The sequence below is a fragment of the Schistocerca gregaria genome, chromosome 9, assembly GCF_023897955.1.
Source record: "Schistocerca gregaria isolate iqSchGreg1 chromosome 9, iqSchGreg1.2, whole genome shotgun sequence".
Classification (NCBI taxonomy): domain Eukaryota; kingdom Metazoa; phylum Arthropoda; class Insecta; order Orthoptera; family Acrididae; genus Schistocerca; species Schistocerca gregaria.
The window spans coordinates 195,939,857-195,958,395 of NC_064928.1; the positions used below are offsets into that span (position 1 = coordinate 195,939,857).

The 18,539-nt window shown below is 43.1% G+C and overlaps 1 protein-coding gene across 1 annotated transcript in view; it reads left to right on the top strand.

Annotated features, from left to right (window-relative positions):
• Positions 1-17,066, top strand: part of LOC126291803 (15-hydroxyprostaglandin dehydrogenase [NAD(+)]-like) — a 111,458-nt gene extending 94,392 nt beyond the window's left edge. The window contains exons 6-7 of the mRNA XM_049985499.1: positions 3,347-3,501; positions 16,620-17,066. Of these exons, the coding sequence (XP_049841456.1) occupies positions 3,347-3,501; positions 16,620-16,734 (270 nt within the window). The 3' untranslated portion in view covers positions 16,735-17,066. The remainder of the gene's footprint in view (positions 1-3,346; positions 3,502-16,619) is intronic.
• Positions 17,067-18,539: the final 1,473 nt, after the last annotated feature.

Here is an 18,539-nt window from a genome sequence, read left to right on the forward strand (position 1 = left end):
TTATTACCTTTGTGCCGGCCGGAGTGGCCGTGCGGTTCTGGGCGCTACAGTCTGGAGCTGAGCGACCGCTACGGTCGCAGGTTCGAATCCTGCCTCGGGCATGGATGTGTGTGATGTCCTTAGGTTAGTTAGGTTTAATTAGTTCAAAGTTCTAGGCGACTGATGACCTCAGAAGTTAAGTCGCTTAGTGCTCAGAACCATTTGAGCCAGCCATTACCCTTGTTTTACTTCTGTTGATGTTCGTCTTACCTCTCTTCAAGCCATTATCCATTTCATTCACCTGCTCTTCCAAGTCCTTTGTTGCCTCTGACAGAATTACATTGACACTGACAGACCTCACAATTTTATTTCATCTCCCTGTGCTTTGCCTCCCTTTCACAGTGTGTTCTTCGTTTCCTTCATTGCCTGCTCAAAATACATGTTGGTAACATTGAGATAGGCTACAAACCTGTCTTTTTCGCTTCCCAACTATGCCCTATCCTTCATGCCCTTCGTCTCGTACAACAGTAGTATGGTTTCTGTACAACTTGTGAATAACATTTCTCTCCCTGTGTTTTAACTCTGCTATCTTTAGAATTTCAAAGAGTGTAGTCCAGTCATCATTGTGAAAAGCTTTCTGTTACTCTAGAAATGTTATAAACATAGAACAGCCTCTCTTCAATCTATCTTACAGGACAAATCTTTGGTTGAGTACTGCCTCATGTGTTCCTAAATTTCCCTAAAACACAAAGTGACCTTCCCCGAGGTTGGTTTCTGTCAGTTTTTTTATTCTTTAGTGAATAATTCGTGGCAGTATTTTGTAACGATAATGTATTTAACTGATGGTTTGACAGTGTTCAAACCTGTGAGCATCTGCCTCCTTTAAAACTGGAATCATCACATTCTTCCTGAGAGTATCTTTCCCGTCTCATATATACTATGTGATCAAAAGTATCCGGATACCCCCAAAAACATACGTTTTTCATACTAGGTGCATTGAGCTGCCAGCTGCTGCTAGGTACTCCATATCAGCGACCTCAGTAGTCAATTATACATCGTGAGAGAGCAGAATGGGGCGCTCCGCGGAACTCACGGACTTCGAACGTGGTCAGGTGATTGAGTGTCACTTGTGTCATACGTCTGTATGCGGGATCTCCACACTCCTAAACATCCCTAGCTCCACTGTTTCTGATGTGATAGTGAAGTGAAAACGTGAAAAGACATGTACAGCACAAAAGCGTAGAGGCCGACCTCGTCTGTTGACTGACAGAGACCGCCGACAGTTGAAGAGGGTCATAATGTGTAATAGACAGACATCTATCCAGATCATCACACAGTAATTCCAAACTGCATCAGGATCCACTGGAAGCACTATGTCAGTTAGGCGGGAGGTGAGAAAACTTGGATTTCATGTTCGAGCGGCTGCTCATAAGCCACACATGACGCCGATAAATGCCAAACGACGCCTGGCTTGGAATAAGGAGCGTAAACATTGGACGATTGAACAGTGGAGAAACGTTTTGTGGAGTGACGAATCACGGTACACAATGTAGCGATCGGATGGCAGCGTGTGGGTATGGCGAATGCCCGGTTAACATAATCTGTTAGCGTGTGTACTGCCAACAGTAAAATCCAGAGGCGGTGTCTTTATGGTCTGGTCATGTTCTTCGTGGAGGGGACTTGCACCCCTTGTTGTTTTGCGTTGCACTATCACAGCACAGGCCTACATTGATGTTTTAAGCACGTTCTTGCTTCCCACTGTTGAAGAGCAATTTGGGGATGACCATTGCATCTTTCAACACGATCGAGCTCCTGTTCATGATGCACGGCCTGTGGCGGAGTGGTTACACGAAATAACATTCCTGTAATGGACTGGTCTACACAGAATCCTGACCTGAATCCTACAGAACACCTTTGGGATGTGTTGGAACGCCGAGTTCATACCAGACCTCTCTGATTGACAGCGATACCCTCCTCAGTGCACATTCCGTGAAGTATGGGCTGCCATTCCCCAAGAAACCGTCCAGGACCTGGTTGATCTGCGAGAGTGGAAGCTCCATCAGGGCTAAGTGCGGGCCAACACCATACTGAATTCCAGCATTACCGATGGAGGGTACCACGAACTTGTAAATCATTTTGAGACAGGTGTCTGGATTCTTTTGATCACATAGCGTATCTTATGTAAGAGGTGGAATAGATTTTTTTTGGCTCTCACATGGATCTCAATAATTCTAGTGGAATGTAATGTACGCCACGGGACTTATTTCGACTTAGGTCCATCAATGCTCAGTCATATTCTTATCATAGTATCTTATCTCCCATCACACCTTCACGTGCTTCCTCTTCTCCTTCTATAATATTGCTCTCAAGTTTACCATTGTATATCCCCTTTATACAACATATTGGGGATATAAGTACTAATATTATGATCACTGGTACTTTGATATATACCCACTTCAGGGTGATAGTTGTTTTTCCTCTGTGTCTAGCTGTTTTTCCACAGACACGACACATAATTTACTACCTGATGTTTTCTGTATGGTTGTCACTGCACCACCAGGTGGACTACGCCTGTCAGTATAGTCTAACCATTTTACATCCACGCTTCCACAGTTCAGCACCTGACCTGTTACTAGGGGAAAAACAACCACTTATCACTTGGTCTTGCCACATGCACCTGGAGGTACTAACCAACCTAACAACACAGTACTCCTAATAATTACAAGTATTACTCTGTGAATTAAGTGAATATTGATGTACTGTTGTTCGGTACACTGTTCTCAGTCACCAAGATAAATATCTGCACTTATACCCCTTACACTATGTATATTTCTTTCATCTTTCAGCCTTCCTTCCTTTGTTAAGGGCTAGTTTTCTGTCTGAGCCCTCGATATTGATAAAGCTGCCTCTCTTTTTTCCCCGAAAGTCTCTTTAATTTTCCCATAGGCAGCATAGATCTTTACCCAAGTCAAGCACACATTTACAGACAGCCTTCAATTTGTCCACTAGCCATTTTTGTTCAGCCATTCTGCAGCTCTTGTCACTCTCCTTTTCTATACATCTGTATTCACTTTCAAATGCACTTCGTAATAATATTTGTTATACCTCACACAAGTTTCAATAATGCTTGACTTCTGTCAAACCAACTTACATAAATTATAAAATCCGCTAAATCTGTGGGGCTGTGGGGTAAAAAATTCCAGAAAGATTATTTCATGGAAGGGATGAACGGGTAGGGAGGGGGGGGGGGGGGGGGGAGAATGACACAGCTATGGCAGCTCTGCCTTCTACTGGGAGCGTATAGCAGAAACGACCTCAGACGTCCGTTCTGCACTGTGCATAGAACGTTAAAGTCGCCCTGTTACAGGATGCCACGTACGCGGATAAGACGGGCGTGTCTGTGGTGGCGCTGTGTCCGGGCCCTTCTGAGTCACCATTGCTGCTGGACTCTCCAGAGCACCTGATGCACGAGTACATCAAGCAACCTCTGGCCCAACTCCTGTCTGCCACTCACATCAACAGGTACTGTGTGGCATTGTACCTCTGTTGCTCCGAATGCACACGTTTCTTCCATTATTCCTGCTTGCGCCTAACCTACTTCCATTTCATTCAGTGCGAAATGAAGTCACTTTGTCGCAAGCTCCATTCGTACCGGGTGGATATAATCAAAGTGCAGCTACTCACACAGGTCCAGTGTGGGCTGTAATTATGGTAAGACTGCAAAACGGGGCAGATATGCTAATACGAGAATGCGGAATCGATTTACACTGGAAAAATTAGTTCCAATTTTGGACACGAGGTGCAGATCTGGCGCTGTAGACAGTTTGTATGACTGTATGACACCCACGCTGTCATATGATAAGCTGTAACTGTCGAGAAGAGAAGCTGTGCACCTGTGCTGCGTTTTATGTGAACAGGAGCAATTACTGTGCTGCATTGGGAGAGTATCGCTGGCTGAAATGTCTGAGAACAGGGTTGATATCATTAAATGGTTTAAAGAAGATGACAATGGAAACCGAAGTCATGGTGAGCTTGGTGTGGCACCTGGAAGAGGAAGACGTTCTGTCTCAGTGAAAGTTTTTGATGAGTCTACTGATGCTGTAACTGACCATGCGGCATGTGCCCTGGGTAATGCAAGTGCCCGTGCAGTGCCACAAGAATTCTATGTCTCCTGGTCAACAGCACGGGAATTTTTGTGCTCTATTTTACACTAGTACCCATACAAGAACCATATGGTACAGCAACTGAAACCTCATGATCCACAGGGGGTGATGAATACACAGAACTGCCGAATTTGGGACACTGTCCAACTGCGTGTCGTGCATGAAGAGCCATTGCACTCGTCGTATGTGATTGTATGGTGTCGATTCACAGACTCCTTCATCCTCAGCCAGCTCTTCTTTGAAGAAAATCGCCCAGAGGACATGTCATGACACATCATCGAGAGCTCCTTGTACAGCTTGTGACTCCTGCATGGAAGAGCACAGCTAAGCGGCTAGTTAGTTAGTTGGTTACGTGTTACATTGACCAATCGCACGGAACGGTAGCCGTTATGATGTGGAACGTGTCAAGTGCACAAGAAATGCACATATGGAACTAGATTTATTAATATTACAATACAGAGTTAAAGATTAATATTTCTATTATTTACCCCATTCCCTCAAATGGCACAAAATGCATATACTATATTTATAGATTTATTTATTCCTATTCAAGAATTCCTCTATGGTGTAGAAGGAGTTGTCAAGGAGATATGATTTCAATTTATTTTTGAAGCTGTTAGTGCTGTCTATCAGACATTTTATTTCATCTGGTAATTTGTCGAAAATTTTTATAGCAGCATGTCTTTCTTTTTTCTGGCATTATAATCATGAATGTGACTGTTGTTTTTAAACTGGTCCATGTTGTTGAGAACAAATTTCATTAGTGAGTAAATGTACTGTGAGGCTGGTAAGAATTCTCAATCTTTTAAAAAGATGCCTACAAGATGTGCGACTATGAACCCCATACATTATTCTAACCACTTTCTTTTCTGCATGTTGAGTTACCCCCAAAATATTATTCTGTATGACATCAGAGATTGAAAGCATGCAAAGTATGTTAGCTTGCTAATTTCTATATCCTCAAAATTGGTAATTATTCTGATTGCAAAAGTTGCTGAACCTAGTCTCTTTGGAAGATCCAAGACATGAATTTTCCAATTAAGATTCTCATCTGTGTGTACACCCAAAAACTTACAACCACTGTTTTCATGCAAGATGGGCAGCGCCTCATGTCGTTCACCCAGTGAAAGATCTACTTAATGCAACAAAAGGTTTTCGAGATACAAGGCCTGCAATATTACCTGCAGCTGACGAATGACTCTTCATCTTTGTTGAAACTTTCAAAACTTTACTGACCTACAGACCGTTTTATATAAACAGCACACCCTGCTTTAAGAGGTAAAAGAGGGAACCAATTAAAAATACTACTGTTGGAGAACAAGAAAGACGGATATGTTTCTTTTTAGAAGACTCTGGCACAAAAGTGAGGAACCAGATGACTCAATCGCTTTTAGGTGCTAAATGAGAGTAGCAGAGACACAGTGATGTTGGAAGAGAGACAGTGGCAGTGGAAGAGAAAAAAAAAGGATTGATGGTGAGAAAGATAGTGGAAGTGAAAGAGAAGGAGAGTTCGATGCAGATAATAACAGTGGGAGTCAAAGAGAGAGGAGATAGTGATGGTCAGTGAGAGCCAGTGGCAGTAGAAGAGAAAGAGATATGGCTGGAGATTATGGCAGTGGGAGCAAAAAAGGAGACAGTGGAAATGAAAAAGAGAGAATAATGGAGACTATACATAAGCTTGGGGTGTCTGGCCACCCCGCCCCTCCCTCCCCAGACTGGCCAACTTTAAAACTTAAAAAAAAAATGTCTACTGTCCCTCATACCCTATAGAAGTATGTTAAAGTTTCCCAGTCAAAGGTTCGAAACACCATGGAAACTCAGAGACATGTGTCAAGAGGATACAACGGTGGCTGAGACAAAGATGATCTGCCTGTGTGCAGCTGGACACTTGTTAGCGCAGGCGGAAAGGGGTGGGCAAACAGCTGTTGCAAAGGCAGCCTTACAGCCAGGCTGTATGGTATGCATTAGCACTGCCCAATCTCGAAACACACGGGCAGAATTGACCAATACTGAAGACCCATTAGTCCCACTATGAGAGTGAATGAATGCATGGTAATAAACAAGGTTCTCAATGGGTGGCAAAACAAGTTCACATTGCAATGCAAAGCAGAAGTCCGTGATGAAGTAGAGTATTGACTATGGGTAGGTGACATTGACAGCATTTTTAGTGTTTTTATCTGTCAGTCCTCAGCTACTGTTAACAATATCTTCATAATTTGAAGTTAAAACCGTCTGTTGCAACTGATAGAATGTGTATGGGTGTCGTGGTATCCTCCCCCCCCCCCCATCCCTACACACACATCCACCCATGCTCCTGCATGTTGGGTAAGCAGATTAACTGCATCCAAGTTGCTGCTTTTGAGGCAAATTGTTGTTGTTGTTGTTGTCGTCTTCAGTCCAGAGACTGGTTTGATGCAGCTCTCCATGCTACTCTATCCTTTGCAATCTTCTTCATCTCTCACAACCTACTGCACCCTATATCCTTCTGAATCTGCTTAGTGTATTCATCTCTTGGTCTCCCTCTATGATTTTTATCCTCCACGCTGCCCTCCAACACTAAATCGGTGATCCCTTGATGCCTCAGAACATGTCCTACCAACCGTTCCCTTCCTCTGGTCAAGTTGTGCCACAAACTTCTCTTTTACCCAATCCTATTCAATACCTCCTCATTAGTCATCTGATCTACCCATCTAATCTTCAGCATTCTTCTGCAGCACCACATTTCGAAAGCTTCTATTCTCTTCTTGTCTAAATTATTTATCGTCCACGTTTCACTTCCATATATGGCTACACTCCATACAAATACTTTCAGAAACGACTTCCTGACCTTTAAATCTACACTCGATGTTAACAAATTTTTCTTTTTCAGAAACGCTTTCCTTGCCATTGCCAGTCTACATTTTATATCCTCACTACTTCGACCATCGTCAGTTATTTTGCTCCCCAAATAGCAAAACTCCTTTACCGCTTTCAGTGTCTCATTTCCTAATCTAATTCCCGCAACATCACCCGACTTAATTCGATTGCATTTCATTATCCTCGTTTTGCTTTTCTTGATGTTCGTCTTATACCCTTCTTTCCATTCAACCTCTCCTCCAAGTCCTTTGCTGTCTCTGACAGAATTACAATGTCATCGCCGAACCTCAACGTTTTTATTTCTTCTCCATGGATTATAATACCTATTCCGAACTTTTCTGTTGTTTCCTTTATTGCTTGCTCATTATACAGTTTGAATAACATGGTGGAGCGCCTACAACCCTGTCTCACCGCTTCCCTTTCATACCCCTCGACTCTTATAACTGCCATCTGCTTTCTGTACAAATTGTAAATGGCCTTTCGCTCTCTGTATTTTACCCCTCCCACCTCCAAAATTTGAAAGAGAGTATTACAATCAGCATTGTGAAAAGCTTTCCATAAGTCTACAGATGCTAGAAACGTAGGTTTGCCTTTCCTTAATCTTTCGTCTAAGATAAGTATTGCCTCATGTGTTCCAACATTTCTACGGAATCCAAACTTATCTTCCCCGAGGTCGGCTCCTATCAGTTTTTCCATTCGTCTGTAAAGAATTCGCGTTAGTGTTATACAACTGTGACTTATTAAACTGATAGTTCGATAATTTCACATTTGTCAACACCTGCCTTCTTTGGGATTGGAATTATTATATTGTTCTTGAAGTCTGAGGGTATTTTGCCTGTCTCATACATCCTGCTCACCAGATGGAAGGGTTTTGTCAGGTCTGGCTCTCCCAAGGATGTCAGTAGTTCTAATGGAATGTTGTCTACTCCGGGGGCAATGTTTCGACTCCGGTCTTTCAGTGCTCTGTCAAACTCTTCACACAGTATTATATCTCCCATTTCATCTTCATCTACATCCTCTTCCATTTCCATAATATTGTCGTCAAGTACATCGCCCCTGTGTAGACCCTCTATATACTCCTTCCACCTTTCTGGTTTCCCTTCTTTGCTTAGAACTGGGTTTCCATTTGAGCTCTTGATATTCATATATGTGGTTCTCTTTTCTCCAAAGGTCTCTTTAATTTTCCTGTAATGACCAAAAAAGAGAAAGCAATTAAACAAAAATGTTTCACTTCACAACCGAATAAAACACGACTTTGCATGGGCCCAGAACACAGAAAGAATGTAAAAACGGCGCTCGCAAACAACGCAAAAAGTCAGTGAAATGAAGGTTTTAAGAACACTCACGAAACGATGAAAGGAGGAAAACGCAAATATCTCGAGTAAATAAAGGATTTCGTCATCTGCAAGTGTTTAAGGAAAGTGGTATTTTCGTCCTATTGGAAATCGAAACCAAAATTTTGTTTTCCTACGGGAGATCTTCGAGACATTGAGGATGATACTGAACCACCTGGAAAACGTCACACAGGAAAAGAGAAAAAATGGCACCAATGGGACAGCAAGGAAAAAGCGTATATTCTGTAACGAGAACAATCAACTAAAAGGTAAAACCACGTGTGTTGCTTAGAACTGGGTTTCCATCTCAGCTCTTGATATTTTAATAGAAGTGGTTCTCTTTTCTCCAAAGGTCTCTACATCCTTACATTTGTCCTCTAGCCATCCCTGCTTAGCCATTTTGCACTTCTTGTCGATCTCATTTATAAGATGTTTCTATTCCTTTTTGCCTGCTCCATTTAGTGCATTTTTAAATTTTCTCCTTTCATCAATTAAATTCAATATTTCTTCTGTTACCCAAGGGTATATACTAGCCCTCATCTTTTTACCTACTCGATTGCTGCCTTCACTATTTCATCCATCAAAGCTACCCATTCTTCTTCTACTGTCTTCGTTTCCCCCATCCTGACAATTGTTCCCTCCATGAAACTCTGTACAACCTCTGGTTCTTTCAGTTTATCCAGGTCCCATGTCCTTAAATTCCCACCTTTTTGCAGTTTCTTCAGTTTAAATCTACAGTTCATAACCAATAGATTGTGGTCAGAGTCCACATCTGCCCTGGGAAATGTCTTACAATTTAAAACCTGGTTGCTAAATCTCTGTCTTAGCATTATATAATCTGTCTGATACCTTTTAGTATCTCCAGGGTTCTCCCATGTATGCAGCGTTCTTTGATGATTCTTAAACCAAGTTTTAGCTATCATTAAATTATGCTGTGCGCAAAATTCTACCAGGTGGCTTCCTGTTTCATTTCTTAGCCCCAATCCATATTCGCCTACTATGTTTTCTTCTCTCCCTTTTCCTACTGTTGAATTCCAGTCACCCATGACTATTAAATTTTCGTCTCCCTTCACTACCTGAATAACTTCTTTAATCTCATCATACATTTCATCGATTTATTCGTCATCTGCAGAGCTAGTTGGCATATAAACTTGTACTGCTGTAGTAGGTGTGGGCTTCGTATCTATCTTGGCCACAATAATGCGTTCACTATGCTGTTTGTAGTAGCTTACCCGCATTCCTATTTTCCTATCCATTATTAAACCGATTCCTTCATTACCCCTATTTGATTTTGTGTTTATAACTCTGTAGTCACCTGACCAGAAGTCTTGTTCCTCCTGCCACCGAACTTCACTAATTCCCACTAAATCTAACATTAACCTATCCATTTCACTTTTTAAATTTTCTAACCTACCTGCCCGGTTAAGGGATCTGACATTCCACGCTCCGATCCGTAGAACGCCAGTTTTCTTTCTCCTGATAACAGCATCCTCTTGAGTAGTCCCCGCGCGGAGATCCGAAGGGGGGACTATTTTACCTCTGGAATATTTTACCCAAGTGGATGCCATCATCATTTAATCATACAGTAAAGCTGCATGCCTTCGGGAAAAATTACAGCTGTGGGTTTCCCCTTGCTTTCAGCCGTTTGCAGTACCACAACAGCAAGGCCATTTTGTTTTGAGACAAATAGAAAAAATAAATTTTGATTGTGTTTTTACGGTTTAAAGATAAAAATAACAGCATAAAATACAATAAAAATTATTTCCTTTGGTAATTTGGATGACAACAATGATGGTGATGGTCAGAGTACAGTAACCATATGGTGGTGATGGCACTGATGGCGACAATGATAGTGGTAGTGTGGTCATGGTATGATTATGGTAATGGTACGGTGATGGAATGGCAATGGTGATTGTGACAGTGAGAGTGTTTGTGGTGGTGATAGTGATGGTGAAGGTGACATTAATAGTGATGGTGACAGTAAAATGATGGTGTAGTGAGACTGATGATGGTGGTGCAGTAACAATGCCAGTAATGGTGATGCTGACAGTGACAGTACCCTGATGTTAGGGTGATGGTGATGGTGACAGTTATGGTGACAGTGACAGTCAAAGTGTTGATGATAGTGACAAAGGTGCTGGTATACTATTGGTGCTGGTGACAGTAATGATGATGAAAGTAATGATGAAGATGAAGGTGACATTGCCAGTGGTGGTGATGGTGGTATTGTGATTGTGTGGTGATAGTAACAATGACAATGAGAGTGATGATGATGGTGCAGTGTCAGTGACAATGATGGTGATGGCGATGTTGATGAGGACAGTACACTGATGGTAGGTGGTGGTCATAGTGAAGGTGACAGTGACGGTGTTGGTGATGGTGACAGTGATGGTACTGTGATGATGCAGCGATGGTGATGGTGACAATGAGAGTGATAATGATGGTGACAAAGATGTTGACAGTGAAGGTCATGTAGGTGGTGATGTTATAGTTATTCCATGACAGCAGTCACAGTGATTGATGATGGTACAGTGACAATGATCATGTTGATGATGATACAGTGATGGCATGGTGATGGTGACAGTAACAATATGGTCACATTATGGTGATGGTGACAGTGATGGTATGGTGACACATGATGACAGTGATCATGGTGGTGGCAGTGATGAAGAAGATGATAGTGATGATGATGTTGATACTGATGATACAGTGTAGTGGTGACAGTGACATTGATGGTGATAATGACAAAAGTGTGCTGACAGTGACAATGATTCTGACTGTAGTGGTGGTACACTGATGGTAGGGTGATGGAGATAGTGACAATCTGACGATCATGGACATAGTTATAGCATGCTCATGCCAAGGTGATGGCAATAGTGACAGTGATGGTGACAGTATCGTCACAGTATGGTGACAATGATTGTGACAGTTATGGCATGGTGATGTTGATGGAGAGTTAATTAGTGAGTAACATGTTCCATAGATCATTTAGCACAATAGACCATAATGACATGTAACAAGTCACTATACAAATTAATTTGTACATATCATTACATTCTGAAAATTTAGAAGTTTTTTTAATATATACTTGGTAAGTGATGAAAAATTTTTGTTGCTGCATTGTGGACCCATTTTTCTGCTGAAGACAACCTTAATGTAGAGTAATGAATGTCATTTCTCCTTCTGATATTGTAATTGTGTACCTCATCGCTCCTCTTGAACTGTAATGGACTACTTACAACAAACTACATGGAGGAATAACCGTACTGTGAAGTAGTAGTCAGAATGCCCAGCTCCTTAAACAGATGACTACAAGATGATCGTGGGTGAGCATCACACATTATTCTCCCAGCACCTTTTTGTACAATGAAGACTTTCTTTCGTAAAGATGAATTACCGCAGAACATTATTTAATATGACACGAGATGATACGGTGATGGTGATGATGATAATGTGGCGATGGAACATCGACAGTGATGGTGACCATACAGCAAAATTTCTCGGTGTCAGATCTCAGCAGATTCTGTGCAAGTAGGCAATGGGATGATGAATTCTCTTGCTGAAGGTACAGACCACCTGTGAAGCTCAACAACCAAATAAGTGCAAGTAATCATACAGTAGGCTCCCCGACCATTTGCTGATAAGATCCAGTGGCAGAACTTCCTCCGTTTGTTTTGATCTTTTTTCAATAAGACAGATTTAGGACTTCAGCGTAATTGAAACATTTGTCCACTTCAACAGTACTGTAACACGTACATTTTACTGTAACAGTGCTGGTAATCCCTATGTTATATACACTGGTGTCCAAAATTAAAGCAACAAACCGCTATTTGGTCGTCTTATGTCTAATTAAGGGTATAATCATCAGAGCGTCATGAGATGTCTATACAATCTTGTTAAGCAAGGAAAGTGGCATTCCCGTTAACGGACAACCACGACCAGCGATGACGTTAGGGCACCTATCAAACGGGGTAGTGTGTGCTGGGTAGCCCCACATCCACAATCGCTGTGTATTCTGCCACAGACAGGGCGATGTGGCACAAAGAAGACTCCTGGCAAACTTTCTGCGGTGGAGGGTAATAAGAAGAATGGAAGCAGGACAGTTGCAAACTAATGTGGCCTGATGGCTTAATGTAAATCGTTCTCTTGTTTTTCTGATTTGGCGCCAATTTATAGAGACTGGAAGAGTGCCCTGGAGACCAGTGCAGGTCCGTCCTTGTTTGATATCAGAAAGAGAGGACTGTTATTTGGTTGTAAGGGCACGAAGGTACCGCCGTAGTACTGTATGGCAACTGCCATCTGTCCTCGCAGCATCCGCTGGACGTAGGGACTGATGACCTTAGCAGTTAAGTCCCATAAGATTTCACACACATTTGAACATTTTTCCACTAGACGTGTGGTAGCGAGGCAAACGGTGTACAGAAGGCTTTGGCACACTGGCCTTTATTGTTGGCGACCTGCTGTATGTCTACCTGTGACGCGTCTTCACACAAGGGAACGTCTAGAGTGGAGTCGTCAACATGCCAACTGGATGGTGAAACAGTGGGCAAATGTTCTTTTCGAAGATGAGTCCTGATTTGGTCTGGAGAATTATTCTCGAAGCATTTGTATCTGGAAGGAATGTGGAACACGATTTCGGGACCCAAACGCTGTGGAAAGACACTGGTACCGAGGAGGTCCCTAATGGTGTGGGCAGGGATTATGTTGACCACTCAAACCACTTTTAATAAAATTGTACAGGTGAATCGGCAAGGTTTAACTGTTGTCAGGTATCGCGACGAAATCTTGGGACCTCACGTGCGGTTGTTGCGAGGTGGTGTGGACCCAGACTTCATTAAGCGTTCAACCACTACCACCGTCATACCTTAGCAAAAGATCTTGCTGAAAACCCAAGGAAATTCTGGTCTTACGTAAAATCGGTAAGCGGGTCGAAGGCTTCCATCCACTCACTGATCAGTCTGGCCTGGCAACAGAAGACAGCAAAACGAACGCTGAAATTTTAAATTTAGCATTTGAGAAATCTGTCACGCAGGAGGATCGTACAAACATACCGCCGTTTGAGTGTCGTACAGATTCCCGTATGGAGGACATAGTGATAGGCACCCTGGGGTTGTGAAGCAGCTGAATGGGTTGAAATAAGTAAATCGCCAGCTCCTGATAGGATTCCAGTTCGGTTTTAGAGAGAGTATTCTACTGCATTGGCTCCTTATTTAGCTTGCATTTACCACGAATCTCTCGCCCAATGTAAAGTCCCGAGAGACTGGAAAAAAGCGCAGGTGACGCCTGTATATAAGAAGGGTAGAAGGACGGATACTCAAAATTACAGACCAATATCCTTAACATCGGTTTGTTGTAGGATTCTCGAACATGTTCTCAGTTCGAATATAATGAATTTCCTTGAGACAGAGAAGTTGCTGTCCATGCATCAGCACGGCTTTAGAAAGCATCGCTCCTGCGAAACGCAACTCCCCCTTTTTTCACAAGCTATCTTGCGAACCATGGATGAAGAGTATCAGGTGGATGCCATATTCCTTAACTTCCGGAAAGCGTTTGACTCTGTGTCCCACTGCAGACTCCTAACTAAGGTTCGAGCATATGGGATTGGTTCCCAAGTATGTGAGTGGCTCGAAGACTTCTTAAGTAACAGAACCCAGTACGTTGTCCTCGATGGTGAGTGTTGATCGGAGGTATCATCTGGAGTGCCCCAGGGAAGTGTGGTAGGTCCTCTGTTGTTTTCTATCTACATAAATGATGTTTTGGATAGGGTGGATATCAATGTCCGGCTGTTTGCTGATGATGCTGTGGTGTATGGGAAGGTGTCGTCGTTGAGTGACTGTAGGAGGGTACAAGATGAGATGGACAGGATTTGTGATTGGTGTACAGAATGGCAGCTAACTCTCAATATAGATAAATGTAAATTAATGCAAATGAATAGGAAAAAGAATCCCGTAATGTTTGAATACTCCATTAGTAGTGTAGCGCTTGACACAGTCACGTCGATTAAATATTTGGGCGTAACGTGGCAGAGCGATATGAATATGGACAAGCATGTAACGGCAGTTGTGGGGAAGGCGGATAGTCGTCTTCGGTTCATTGGTAGAATTTTGGGAAGATGTGGTTCATCTGTAAAGGAGAGCGATTATAAAACACTAATACGACCTATTCTTGAGTATTGCTCCAGCGTTTGGGATCCTTATCAGGTCGGATTGAGGGAAGACATAGAAGCAATTCAGAGGCGGGCTGCTAGATTTGTTACTGGTAGGTTTGATCATCACACGAGTATTATGGAAATGTTTCAGGAATTCGGGTGGGAGTCTATAGAGGAAAGGAGGCGTTCTTTTCGTGAATCGCTACTGAGGAAATTTAGAGAACCAGCATTTGAGGCTGACTGCAGTACAATTTTACTGCCGCCAACTTGTATTTCTCGGAAAGACCACAAAGATAAGATAAGAGAGTTTAGGGCTCGTACAGGTTCATATAGACAGTCATTTTTCCCTCGTTCTGTTTGGGAGTGGAACAAAGAGAGAAGATGCTAGTTGTGGTACGAGGTACCCTCCGCCACGCACCGTATGGTGAATTGCGGAGTATGTATGTAGATGTAGATATTGATGAATGATAATGCTCGACCTCTTAGAGGGTTGGGTTGTTCGGGGAAGTAGACCTGACAGCGAGGTCATCGGTTTAATCGGATTAGGGAAGGACTGGGAAGGACGTCGGCCGTGCCATTTCAAAGGAACCATCCCGGCATTTGCCTGGAGCGATTTAGGGAAGTCACGGAAAACCTAAATCAGGATGGCCGGACGCAGGTTTGAACCGTCGTCCTCCCGAATGCGAATCCAGTGCGCTAGCCACTGCGTCACCTCGCTCGGTGACCTCTTAGAGAACGGGTGGTTGATGTTTTTTCGGAAAAGGAAAATGTTGCACGCATCCCACACAGTATGTCTGGAATGCACTAGGGAGAGAGGCTGCATCACATCAGCATCCACTACCCACTCTCCAAAGCTTGCGAGCAGCTCTGCAAGAATAATGGGCGTTATTGCCTCAACATAAGTTTGATGACATCATTCACAGCAGGTCGAGTCGCTGTCGGGATTGTATTGCTGTCAGAGGTGGTCACACTCCATACTGAGCGCATTAACGAGTTGTCGGAAAGTGTGTTAAAATCCGTTAAGTTGGAGAAAATGCAGAACATTTTTGTCTACCGTTGTGCACAAAGCAGTTATTGTGGTCGTTGGTGTGGCCTGGTTTGATGCAGCTCTCCATGCTACTCTATCCTGTGCAAGCCTCTTCATCTCCTAGTACTTACTGCAGCCTACATCCTTCTGAATCTGCTTAATGTATTCATCTCTTGGTTTCCCTCTACGATTTTTACCCTCCCTGATGCCCTCCAGTACTAAATTGGTGGTTCCTTGATGCCTCAGAACATGTCCTACCAACCGATCCCTTCTTCTAGTCAAGTTGTGCCACAAACTTCTCCCCAATTGTATTCAATACCTCCTCATTAGCTATGTGATCTACCCATCTAATCTTCAGCATTCTTCTGTAGCACCACATTTCGAAACCTCCTATTCTCTTCTTGTCTAAACCATTTGTCGTCCCTGTTTCACTTCCATACATGGCTACACTCCATACAAATACTTTCAGAAACGACTTCCTGACACTTAAATCAATGCTCGATGTTAACAAATTTCTCTTCTTCAGAAACGCTTTCCTTGCCATTGCCAGTCTACATTTTATATCCTCTCTACTTCGACCATCATCAGTTATTTTGCTCCCCAAATAACAAAACTCCTTTACTGCTTTAAGTGTCTCATTTCCTAATCTAATTCCCTCAGCATCACCAGACTTAATTCGACGACATGCCATTATCCTCGTTTGGCTTTTGTTGATGTTCATCTTATACCCTCAAAATATCCTCCTTTCAAGACACTGTCCATTCCGTTCAACTGCTCTTCCAACTCCATTGCTGTCTGTGACAGAATTACAGTGTCATCGAACCTCAAAGTTTTTATTTCTTCTCCATGGCTTTTAATACCTACTCCGAACTTTTCTTTTGTTTGCTTTACTGCTTGCTCAATATACAGATTGAACAACATCGTGGAGAGGCTACAACCCTGTCTCACTCCCTTCCAAACCACCCCTTCCCTTTCATGTCCCTCGACTTTTATAACTGCCATCCGTTTGTTGCTTTAATTTTGGAAACCAGTGTACATGGATGTAGGTAGTAGGTTGTAGACTGTAGCGGCATACATATGAGACTTTGATGGTGTGTGCCGTTTGTTTGCAGGCCTGAGTTCATCGCGGAAGCGCTGACTCGAGTCATCCGGGAGGGTCGCTCTGGCTCAGTGTGGTTGGCCAACGAAGGAGTCGTTCGTCAGGTGGACTTCCCGCGCCTGGTGTAGCTGCCGTGCTCCGGACGCACTGCTTGTATATGCTGGTGCCCTGTTCCATAAGAAGTGCGCTGCTTCTTCATTCATCATACGAAACAATCGTACGAAATAATCATAAACCCCTTAACAACAAACTAAAAAAGTCGAATAATCTTCACAAACTGTGAAGGACAACGTTTACTTTGATGGTGCTTGGAAAAAGCAGACATTCTTTATAAAACGCTTCCGAGAGGATAACTTTTTTGAATCTGAAATATTGGGAGAGCTGTTGAATAAACTTATGTAAGACTTTTTGTATTACTAACTTTGAGAAACAAAATGAAGTGTTCATGTTGCAATCACTATCACCCTAAAATCTCTCTTCACTTTATTGTCTCTAACTCATTCTTAGTTGTAGAATTTTGGAACACGTATTGTGTTCGAGTATAATGTCTTTTCTGGAGACTAGAAATCTACTCTGTAGGAATCAGCATGGGTTTCTATAAAGACGGTCGTGTGAAACCCAGCTAGCGCTATTCGTCCACGAGACTCAGAGGCCCATAGACACGTGTTCATAGGTAGATGCCGTGTTTCGTGACTTCCGCAAGGCATTCGATACAGTTCCCCACAGTCGTTTAATGAACAAAGTAAGAGCATATGGACTATCAGACCAATTGTGTGATTGGATTGAGGAGTTCCTAGATAACAGAACGCAGCATGTCATTCTCAATGGAGGGAAGTCTTCCGAAGTAAGAGTGATTTCAGGTGTGCCGCAGGGGAGTGTAATAGGACCGTTGCTATTCACAATATACATAAATGACCTGGTGGATGACATCGGAAGTTCACTAAGGCTTTTTGCAAATGATGGTGTAGTGTATCGAGAGGTTGCAACAATGAAAAATTGTACTGAAATGGAGGAGGATCTGCAGCGAATTGACGCATGGTGCAGGGAATGGCAATTGAATCTCAATGTAGACAAGTGTAATGTGCTGCGAACACATAGAAAGATATATCCCTTATCATTTAGCTACAAAATAGCAGGTCAGCAACTCGAAGCAGCTAATTCCATAAATTATCTGGTAGTAGGCATTAGGAGTGATTTAAAATGGAATGATCATATAAAGTTGATCGTCGGTAAAGCAGATGCCAGACTGAGATTCATTGGAAGAATCCTAAGGAAATAAAATCCGAAAACAAAGGAAGTAGGCTACAGTACGCTTGTTTGCCACTGCTTGAATACTGCACAGCAGTGTGGGATACGCACCAGATAAGGTTGATAGAAGAGATAGAGAAGACCCGAAGGAGAGCAGCGCACTTCGTTACAGGATCATTTAGTAATCGCAAAAGCGTTACGGAGATGATAGATAAACTCCAGTGGAAGACTCTGCAGGAGAGACGCTCAGTAGCTCGGTACGGGCTTTTGTTGAAGTTTCGAGAACATACACTCCTGGAAATCGAAAAAAGAACACATTGACACAGGTGTGTCAGACCCACCATACTTGCTCCGGACACTGCGAGAGGGCTGTACAAGCAATGATCACACGCACGGCACAGCGGACACACCAGGAACCGCGGTGTTGGCCGTCGAATGGCGCTAGCTGCGCAGCATTTGTGCCCCGCCGCCGTCAGTGTCAGCCAGTTTGCCGTGGCATACGGAGCTCCATCGCAGTCTTTAACACTGGTAGCATGCCGCGACAGCGTGGACGTGAACCGTATGTGCAGTTGACGGACTTTGAGCGAGGGCGTATAGTGGGTATGCGGGAGGCCGGGTGGACGTACCGCCGAATTGCTTAACACGTGGGGCGTGAGGTCTCCACAGTACATCTATGTTGTCGCCA